General features: G+C 34.8%; 2 protein-coding genes across 3 annotated transcripts; both read left to right on the top strand.

Moving 5' to 3' along the window:
- On the top strand, positions 1-3,717 carry LOC110736192 (serine/threonine-protein kinase Nek6-like). 2 transcript variants are annotated; one of them, XM_021916350.1, is made up of 14 exons: positions 1-59; positions 576-725; positions 840-906; positions 998-1,063; positions 1,183-1,229; positions 1,355-1,400; positions 1,499-1,579; positions 1,698-1,740; positions 1,839-1,888; positions 1,977-2,058; positions 2,173-2,222; positions 2,300-2,373; positions 2,485-2,536; positions 2,831-3,717. In XM_021916350.1, the coding sequence occupies exons 2-14, from the start codon at positions 592-594 to the stop codon at positions 3,602-3,604; spliced, it is 1,566 nt and encodes a 521-aa protein (XP_021772042.1). In that variant the 5' UTR covers positions 1-59; positions 576-591; the 3' UTR covers positions 3,605-3,717. The 2 variants fall into 2 exon arrangements, with proteins under 2 accessions (XP_021772042.1, XP_021772041.1); XM_021916349.1 differs by lacking the exon at positions 1-59 and adding an exon at positions 73-269.
- A 3,087-nt stretch (positions 3,718-6,804) lies between these two features.
- On the top strand, positions 6,805-9,350 carry LOC110736191 (zinc finger A20 and AN1 domain-containing stress-associated protein 8-like). Its single transcript, XM_021916348.1, has 2 exons — positions 6,805-6,995; positions 8,425-9,350. The coding sequence occupies exon 2, from the start codon at positions 8,435-8,437 to the stop codon at positions 8,960-8,962; it is 528 nt and encodes a 175-aa protein (XP_021772040.1). The 5' UTR covers positions 6,805-6,995; positions 8,425-8,434; the 3' UTR covers positions 8,963-9,350.
- Positions 9,351-10,679: the final 1,329 nt, after the last annotated feature.

Raw genomic sequence — 10,679 nt, 5'->3', positions numbered from 1 at the left:
GAAGGATGATGACACACTAACCACTTGGGGTATAATGATTTATCCCTCCATGTATCTGGGTATGCAAGCAAAGTTTCTCCTCTTTACCTTATTCTAACCTTTTGTCACACACCTTTAACATTATATGCCACACACTTCCTTTTTGCTCAAAACACTACTACTACTTTGCTTTTGCTTCAAATCAATCCTCTCTTAATTCCCTTTTCTCTTACAATATTAATCACTAATTAACTACATTTTTATGCATTTCTTCACATGATTAATGTAATGTAAGTATAATTTTCCCTTCTTTTGTGCTCTTAATTTTTGAAATTAAATATCTTTTCTTGTTTCCTATGTACAACTATTTTATCCAATATTTTTATTCATATTATTTATGTAATATACACTTGCTCATGTTTCTTTCATGAACCAACCTCATAATAAATCCTCTGCTCCACCCACATATTCATTGTGATTATTTTTATATTTATTTTTTATCATAAAATTTTATATTTATATATTATGATTACAGCAGCCTTATAATATAAGGTATATTTATTTGATGTTACTTTTATTTTTCTGACAAATTGAAGAGTTGTGATCTGAACAATGGAGAATGTGAGTGATGATGTTGAAAGAGTAGTTGTATCAAAGATGGAACAGTATGAAATAATTGAGCAGATTGGTAGAGGAGCTTTTGGTACTGCATATCTTGTTCTCAATAAATTTGATACTAAGAAAAAGTAAGATTTATTTCTCTGCATTTTTATGTAAGTTTGTCCGAATTTTTATGTTACATATGAAAAAAAAGAATTTTGATGATTATATATGTAAGCTCTTGGATTTTTTTTTTCTAGATATGTGTTGAAAAAGATTAAATTAGCCAAGCAGACTGAGAGATTCAAGCGAACTGCGCACCAAGAGGTTCGAATTTTGACCAAATCATGTGTTTGTTACAAAGATATTGTAATGTATGTTGTTCATGTTGAAATGTTCTGTTTATTTGTTGTTGTAGATGAGTATTATAGCAAAGTTGAACAACCCTTATGTTGTGGAATATAAGGATGCATGGGTAGAAAAGGTAAAATGCTTTAAGAATTTCGCTTATTTTTGCCTAAAATCTTATGATCAATGTGAATTAATCTTTAAGTATTGCGATGATATGAGCCATTGTAAGAAGAATTTATGACCTGCATACAGGAGTCTTACGTGTGCATTGTGACAAGCTACTGTGAAGGAGGAGACATGTAAGTTTATCGGATATTATTGTGTATGTAACTTATGGAGTATAACATAGAATGTTTGTTTCGAACAACAATTTTTATGACTTAAGGACTCGAAAAATAATGTTCAGACTGATCTGATATTTCAGGACTGAGACGATTAAGAAGTCAAGAGGAACATATTTTCCTGAGGAGGTAAAAAAAAAAAAAGAAAGTTAACAAGTCTAAGGATGATGGGGAGGAAAAACACAACAGCCTAACCAAAGATTTATTATGCTGTAATTTATGAACAGAAACTCTGCAAATGGCTGGCTCAGCTCCTAATAGCCTTGGATTACCTTCATTCTAACCGTGTGTTACATAGGGATATAAAGGTTGGTTCAATTCGCGCTTGAAGTTCTTGATTGCATTAGAGGACAAAGAGTTTTTCTGATATGTACATGGACCTAACACCCCTTTAGTTAACTAATTTCTGTTACATTTCGCTTTCAGTGTTCCAACATTTTTCTTACCAAGGACCAAGATATCAGGCTAGGTAAGATATGTTACAACTCTTAAGAAAGTGGAAGTTACTGCTATAGAGCTATTTCAGTTTCTGACACTTTTTCCGAATATGGTGTAAAACTATTACAGGTGACTTTGGCCTTGCAAAACTGCTAAGCAAAGATGATCTTGCATTTTCGGTAACAGCTTGCATTGCTTGAGATATGTTCATTACACGGAATCGTATTTTAGCTGCAAATACTAATAGATTACTTGCAAAACATGCAGATTGTAGGCAGTCCAAACTACATGTGTCCTGAACTTCTTGCTGAATTGCCCTATGGCTACAAGTCTGATATATGGTCCTTAGGTAGGAATAATGAAATACACAAAACCATAAAATACGTCGTATAATATATGATAACTCTATGTTTCTGATTGGTGAATGAATGAGTTAAGTTTAGAAATCTGCTATATTTTGCAGGTTGCTGCATGTTTGAAATAGCTGCACATCAACCTGCATTTCGAGCACCGGTAATTTGCTATAAATCTTAATCTGCTTACTATGTATTTTTCACTATGTGCTCTAAGTACAGTTGAACTAAAAACAGGATATAGCAGGGCTAGTGAACAAAATTAACCGGTCCACTATCTCCCCACTGCCAACTATCTATTCTCCCGCGCTGTAAGTGACCTATCATTTAACATGATCTTAATCAAAATGAGCCAAAAAAAAGTCCATGTTTTGCTGCATATTTACTGATGAATGCAGGTTGGATTGATTGCCAATATGCAGGAAACGTTTGATCAAGACCATGCTGAGGAAGAACCCGGAACATAGACCAACAGTAAGTAAGGATCCTTATGGCCTATGTTACTCGGACTCTTCAACTCACCCCCAAGTACTCATGTCAGAGCCTCAACACTCTGACATGGGTGTACATTTCATTTTGGACTGAAAATATGGTATTTTTCATAAAACAACCAAGTCTGACACTGACCCTTGGCACACAAACACGAGTCTAACATGAGTACCCAGTCCGAGTAACATAGCTTAGATCATACTTGTGATACTAAGATTGCATTATCTGATATTGTACATTTTTCTTGGCTGCTAACAGAATTTCAATTGATGTAAACAGGCTGCAGAGTTGTTAAGGAATCCTCATTTACAACCATACCTCGCTCAATGCCACACATCTCCTATCTACCTGCCAGTGAAATCTGAAGTTCCTGCTAACCAAACTAAACCAAATGTACCTCGCTTCACCAATAAGCCCAACACTCCCAATTTCAGAAAGGTGTTAAAGGCAAAACCACCAATAGATCTTCCTAGAGTTGCTCGAGTAACACCTAGGAAATCGTTACTCAAGGCAGCATCCTCTTCAGATTCACTTGAAACTAAGGTTGAAACCAAAAGGGTTGATCCAACAAGTTGTTCAGAGCGAATATCCAAAGCCGAGGAAGGGCTTAAAGTTATTTCCAATTACATTGAACAACTCAAGGATGCAGAACTAACAAAAAGTTTCTTCAACATGTTGAGTTCATATCACAAGTTTGATCATCATAGTGAGACTGAAAAACTTGCTGTTGAGTATCTAACTCAGATATTGGAAAAAATCAAGGGAATTCCTGGCAAAACTGAGGACAAAGAATCGATATCAAGAGCTAGTAGTGGTTTAACTACTTTGCCAGAGGAAGAAGGGAAGGTTGAGCTATGTGCACACGTCGAGCATAGAGCAGAAGCACTAGAATCACTCCTAGAGTTATGTGCTCGTTTACTTAAGCAGGATAGATTGGATGAACTTGCAGGGATACTAAAGCCATTTGGTGAAGAACCGGTTTCGTCTAGAGAAACCGCCATTTGGCTCACCAAAGGTTTGATGAATGCTGGAAAACAAGAAATGGGATCTTAGCTATCTAGAAATTTTGTTTGTTTTGTTCTTTGTATAATTGACAATCTTGACTTATATATGTGTTTTCTTCCATTTTTCTTTTGATTTTGCAAATTAACCAAATGATGAACTTATGTTTTGTGTATTTGCATCATTGAATTTCAGGCATATACTATGTATATGAAATATGATTTGTTCATAAAATTTCCTTTGGTCGAAGTGAAATGAAATTAATCTAAGTTGTTGTTCCCGTGTACAAACAGGACAACTCAATTATAAACACCACACTGAAATTAAAATATTGAAAATTTTGAAGGGATGAAATTTTAGTAAAAGAAAAGGTACACAACAGTTAATATTCTTCTCTCAAGATCGTGACCTAATCCTAACTTAAAAAAAAAAAAATCTTATGGAAAGCTTTAATGCTTAAGAACTTAGGTATCACATCAACTTTTATGAGAAAATTCTTATCATCAAAAGAGGCATAATTATCTTTTCTTGCTGGACTATGCTAGAACAAAGCAACAATACACCACAAATGGTCCAATAATAAAGATACCTAGAAAAATATTAACCAATCTTTAGCCCATCACACATAATCTGCTCCATATATTCCATCAAACAACACATTGATTCCCTAATCCCTACACTTTGATGTGCTATTTTTTAAAAAAATATTTTAGTGGTGCTATATATTTGGTTGATTCGGAATACTAGTCACCTAAATAGGGAAAACTCGTGATTAAAAAAACAAAGTTACCTCATTATGCTTACTTGATTAATTACCCTTGACTTAGTGATACGCTTCATCATATCGAGTAAGACTTTCTATAATAAGAATACACGCGTATAATCACATCGTACCCCAATCATTCAACTTGAATTAACATTGCTCATATGAATATGAGAAGCCAAGTAGAATAAAATTGTTATGCTACTTTTCAACTCCATATATTTCTTCGTAGTATTAATGGTACAATTGGTTAGAGGAGTAGCATGCCTAGAAAGAGAAAAATGATTTTGCGCTGGAAAATATTTTAAGTCAAGTGACAATAATTACATGACAAATAAATTATATACATACTCTCATATTGCCTTTGTTGGGGGCTTATATTTTATACTTGTCTTTCCAAATCTACCATTCTAATTTTTTTTTTTTTTTTTTTTTTTTTTTTTTTTTAGCTTTAGCATTGAATTGAAATTATAAATATTTGACCAACATAATTATATTTAATAGGAATATATGACTATTAGAATAATAAGCTCATTCGTACATTATTTTTAAAGGTAAGGAAAAAAAACGTACGAAAGTATATAGTCATATACGAAGTATGCACTTACGTCTACCAACCAAATTACAACCAACAAGAACATTGTAATATACGAAGTATAAGATTAAAAATTAAAAATACTAATAATAAATTAATAATGTTATAGTTATACAATATGGAATGGGTCACCAACTGTTGATTCCTGGAATTCGGGTACAATTTTTTTTTTTTTTTGACACAAATTACATCACCTTTCACCCCAAGAAAAAGCGAGAGAATATCTTCATGGAATTAAACTTAGTACGAGTTTTTTTTATTAGTCTTTGTGATTCCTATCTTATCGTGCTTGTGAAAACTACTACCAGTACGTATTAATTTTTTTCAAGGGAAAAGGTTACTACATTTCTTAAAAAAAAATTAAAAAAAAAAAAAATGGTTAAGTTCAAGAGAATGGTAAATTAATGTAAGAAAGTTTTATCACAGTAAATTAGTGTAAGACCATTTCCACCATAATCTAAATTTGATAATGATTATTAGTACTCTAATGGGTTAGCTATCAACCTAAAGTAGTTTAAAGAATACTTTTTTATAATCTCAATGCACTTACAATTATACAAAATACTCTAAGCTATGTGTGTATGGTACCATAAACTTCTACTACGTCCTCCATCTCACAATATAAAGTACATAGTTCATTGAACATTCAAAACGATGTTTCATTTCTCCTATTTTCATTCACTTTATATCAAGAAAAAAACCTTCTTATTTTTTTTTTTTTTTTTGTGTGTGTTCTATCCGATTCACTTATTTGGGTAATCCGGATTCGATGATCAGTTCTAGGTGGTTAGGTTTCGGTTCCCTTCCAATTGTTATTGGGGAATCGAACACGTGTTCCTTCCTAACAAGTGTAGCCCCAATCACCACTACACCAACAGCTAATTGATAAGAAAAAAACCTATGAAATACTTTGTACTCCATACTTGTATCACTTGTATTGAACAAGCACTTTCCTAGAAAGTCAAAGTCTCATTCTCTTTGACTTTTTGTAAGAAGAATGATCCTATGAAACTAGTATCGCCAATTCAGTTACACAGGTTGTTGGAACAACAAGTGTGTAGTGTGTGAATTTTGTGAAAAAACTCAAAGTCCCACATTGGTGGGAAATGAGAGTTTTACTCTCTTTATAATATAGAGAGTGGGCTAAAGGGGTGTGGCCCTTGGGCTACCCACATTTTGTGGAGAGGGAGGACCTATATTGTAAACCATCTATCACGCGAGCCGGGCCGGGCCGGGTTGGGTCGGGTCGGGTTTATTAAATAAACTTATTTTTTGGACAAGGCTAATTGCGTGATTAGTTCCTTGATTTTTGCTAAACGTTTTTGACTGATTACATTTGACCGTTTTTTCAAAACTGATTAATGGAGCGTTAATCATGCAAACGTTTTCACTGATTTTTTGCTAAACGTTTTGCCACGCATTAATCTTCTGTAACCGTTTTGAACGTTCAACTTATGACCGTTTTAATTGCGTGATTAGTGCCTAATTAAACAGCAGCAGTTACGTTGCAATTTTGCCTATAAAAGAGAAAGGCTGTTTTATCCTGGGGAACATCCGGTTTAGTACGAACTGCTTGCACATTTTCAGGGCAGTGCCGTGAATGTTCTAAAGAGAGCGACATAGTCCGCGACTCAGTCTAATTTTCGGTAACTTTGTTCTTACTGTTTTTGTTCCCGCAGTTCTGTTTTAACACAGGTCAATACTTTAAAATAGATGGTGAGACTCGAAATTGTGACCTCGACTCTTCGGTTTACTTGTAACCAAAACAACTCGGGAAGGCGTGAAAATCAGTTTCCCCAAGGGAGCGTTAACAGAAGAGTCCACGACAACCAAAGGGCAAAATGGGAAAGAAAAAAAAGAAGGATACTTTAGCAATCAGTAATTAGGCGTTCGTTGGCGGAGAGAGAACGTCTCTTTATTACGAAGACGAAAGAGAGGGGAGGAGAGAGAAACTCTTTAGAGAGAGAAACAGAGAGAGAAGGATTTCTTCTCTCTTTAATACCCATTTTAATTTAACTCCCCCATTTTTTTTCTTCTTCTTTCTCTCTCTTCCCCTTCTTCGCGATCTCTTCGCCTTTCTCCAGGTTTGTTTTTCTTTTGGGTTTGATTAGCTTTAAATCTCATTTCTATTTCAACAGTTATTTGCTTTTATTTTATTTTAATTTTTTTAAATGATTTTTTAAATTTGCATTTAACTTTTTGTTTGTTTGTTCGAACGTTTGATGGGTTTTAAATGATTTACTGGGTGTTGGATTTTGAAGAATTAAAGGGTAATTTTCTTAGGAATTTGATTGAATTTTGTTGGTTAGGGTTTTGAATTTTTGATTTTTTTTTTATTTATTATTTTGTTGATTCATTTCTCCCAAATCAGGGGTTTTACATAACTAATTTGAGATGGGTGTGATAGATTTAGCTGTAGAAATTTGAATATTGTATGATTTGTTGAATTTATTGGGTGAAAGATTGAAACTTTATTCGTTGAATATTGGGTTTTTTAAAAAAAAAAATAGACATGCGTCAATTTTACATTTTTCCTTTTGCTTTATAATTAGGTGCAAAGTTTGATTGATTAAGCATCTGTAATTTGATACCTTTTAGTTGGTTATGTTTCGTTTTCATTTGGTGTGACCTTTGTTTAATTTAGCTAGTTGTTGCTCTTGCTTTTGGGAAATTATATCTCGTGTTCTTGTTAAATTTCATTTTTTTGATATAGATAGAAATCTCATTTTGAATTTGTGTGTATGAGTTAATTACATGTGAAATGGTGTGTGATTTTCCTGTGAAATTTAAGAGGCATGTATCTTTGGCGAATTGCGAAAAATTTAGGGGAGGTCTCTCGTAGGGTTTAGTATAGTGAAGAATTATATTTTCTTACTTTTATTCTTGCGTTTTAGTGTTTTGAATTGGTAATGGCTCATTTTGTGTCTTCGACGCCTTGTCTTTCTCTTGCGGTCTGAACAATTGGAGGTGGCAGGGTGGTCTTTGTGGTATTCTCCTGTAGTTGCGGTGTTTAAATGTTGAAGTCATATTGGTATTTCATTAGAACATCAGTTGGATGAGGGTTTTTCAGCTTGCTTAGCATTTAACATGCATTTCAGTCTGCTGAAGTTTAACTTCTTATGTTGTTCAGTGGCATCATTCTTATCGAAATTGAAATGGCTGTTGAGAAAGCACATTAAACTTCAGTCTAATATACAACCTTACATTAGTTTGTCAGCATTTGTGCTATTGATGGTTTGTGCCTTTGTGGTTATGTATTGAGTTTTTGGCAAGTGCGCGATAAATGGTCATTTTTGTTGGTTTCTGGTTTGTGTAGATACATGCCAGAGATGCCGGCTTGTGCAACTGGTAAAACATCTTGGGGCTCCTAGAAATTCTGGGTTTATAATCTGTCTGCAGCTATCCACTGCTTCTTGTGCAAAAAATGAAAGTCATGCATTCGTAATTTGTTTATTAGAGTTATGCAACTCTTAATCGGTTTATTTTTCTTTTTGCCTGTTTGTTCTGCTTCAGAACTTCGGAAATGGATCATGATGAGACTGGATGCCAAGCTCCTCCAGAAGGACCAATCTTGTGCATTAATAATTGTGGATTCTTTGGGAGTGTGGCAACAATGAACATGTGCTCCAAGTGCTACAAAGATGCCGTTCTCAAGCAGGAGCAAGCTAAACTTGCCGCATCATCTATTGAAAATATAGTGAATGGATCATCAAGCGGCAACGGCAAGGAACCTGTTGTTGTTGGCACGACGGTGGATCTGCAAGTCAAACCTATTGAACTAAAAGTCGTACCTGCACCAGAGTCAAGTGTATCAACAGATTTGGTGGACGAGAGTGGAGATGCTAAGCCAAAACAAGGGCCTAGCCGTTGTACCACTTGCAAGAAAAGGGTAGGCTTGACGGGATTCAATTGCCGGTGCGGTAATCTTTTCTGTGCCACACATCGTTATTCAGACAAACACGAGTGCCCCTTTGATTACCGTACTGCCGCTCGTGATGCCATAGCTAAAGCCAACCCTGTTATTAAGGCTGAAAAACTCGATAAAATCTAAGGCTGGAGGTGTGAAGTTCGAGCATTCAAAATTACGATGCATCCTTTTCTCCAAAGAGACTTTCTCTTTGAGTTGGCTGCATATTATCAAGAAGGTGTCCTCTACAATGGATATGTTTGCTTGGAGAAACGGCGAGTTAGGACAGCTTTGCAGCTTCAAGTTATTCTCTATTTGTGATTGCCTTAAATGTGTTGTTGGCTCTGATTATCTCTTCTACCTGTGCTGGTTTGATGGACAATCTCTTAAATTAGCTTTGTAATGTGTCCCTTCTGGCCGAAAAAATGGCATTATGAGTAGTTTATGTGAAAATGATTTGTGATATTCAGAAATGTCTTCTTCATTCTGTAAACTAACTGTTGTTTTTACTTAAACCTATTCGTTATGCCGAGCACAGGCAATCATATCATTTAAACTGTCCCGTATCGTGAGAAGTTACCCAAAAAATTTGGGACTATACGAGGATGTTTGAATGATGGGATAAATCTAAGAACATGGATGGAACTTTGGATCACAGAGCAAAAGGAAAATTTAAAACGTCAACTGAAATAATTATTTATTAACTTATTAGTATGGTGTAACAAGAATGAATTCAATTTTAGAATAAATATTGGTAAAACAAAATTGATTATTAATTTTGCATACCTAAAGGTATTTTAAACGAAAGTGGGTATTGACTATTGCAACAAGAACAATGCACTAAAAATATGGTGGATTGGTGGTTGTCTAGATGAGCCAAAACATAATCCAATACTCCGTAGGCTTCTAGACTTGTCTCATACAATGAGTTCATCAAAAGTATTCTCGTTGCAACATTATTAAAGTTTAGTTTATTTTTTATTGGATCAGCGATAGTAAGATTGTCTGTGTTGACCATGTTCGATATTTCCGATCATAGCAAAGGAGTGGTGGTAACAAGTTCGAATATATTAACTCAAAGTCGAACCATGTTCAATATTTCCGATCATAGCAAAGGAGTGGCGGTAACGAGTTCGAATGTAACAACTCAAAGTCGAACATATTACTCGTATGACTCAAGTAGATCACAAGGTGGCTAGTTGGTTGTTCTATTTCTATTATCATCATAACTCAGAAGCCCATCGCCCTTAGAGGAGTAATTTGAAACACTGACGACCTTTTTCATGTAAGATTGTAAAGGACTTATCATGTTCACTTGGTATGCAATTAATTGTCTCCTAAAAAGATGTAGCTCTCTGGAAAAAGAAGTAGGCAGCAGGTATGCTGTCTTCCCCGAGAGTATAGCCTTTTGTATAACTCGGGGCAAGTTATTGCTGCCTGTATTTAGAAATTGGCTTATCTCTTTTATGACATGATACAACTAGATTCAAGTCCAACACGGATAATTTAGAAACAAATGTAATATAAACACGAATGATCCGAATATGACATAATTTGAACTTTTTATCATACTCCGTATTGTGTAATCTTTTTAAGCCAACCGAACACGAACATGTACAAGTACAACGAACCCAAATTCAACACTATATATCTTGTGCTGAGTACGATTTGAAAGGTTTTCAGCACAATCTGAAATCGTCACGAATAACAAACTTGAAATCAACCAGTTTACTGAAAGGCAAACCCTACGTGTGGGCTTGTGTGTTCAGGACTTCAGGATCAGGAGTTGCCTCTTCGTACATCCCTCTGGATTATGGGGAAGACAGGTTGTTGCTCACAAAATTGTCAGGATGTTGTTGGA

This window comes from Chenopodium quinoa, unplaced genomic scaffold (assembly GCF_001683475.1).
Source record: "Chenopodium quinoa cultivar QQ74 unplaced genomic scaffold, ASM168347v1, whole genome shotgun sequence".
Lineage (NCBI taxonomy): Eukaryota > Viridiplantae > Streptophyta > Magnoliopsida > Caryophyllales > Amaranthaceae > Chenopodium > Chenopodium quinoa.
The sequence above is the reverse complement of the archived record's forward strand: the minus strand, read 5'-3'. Positions and strand labels throughout refer to the sequence as shown.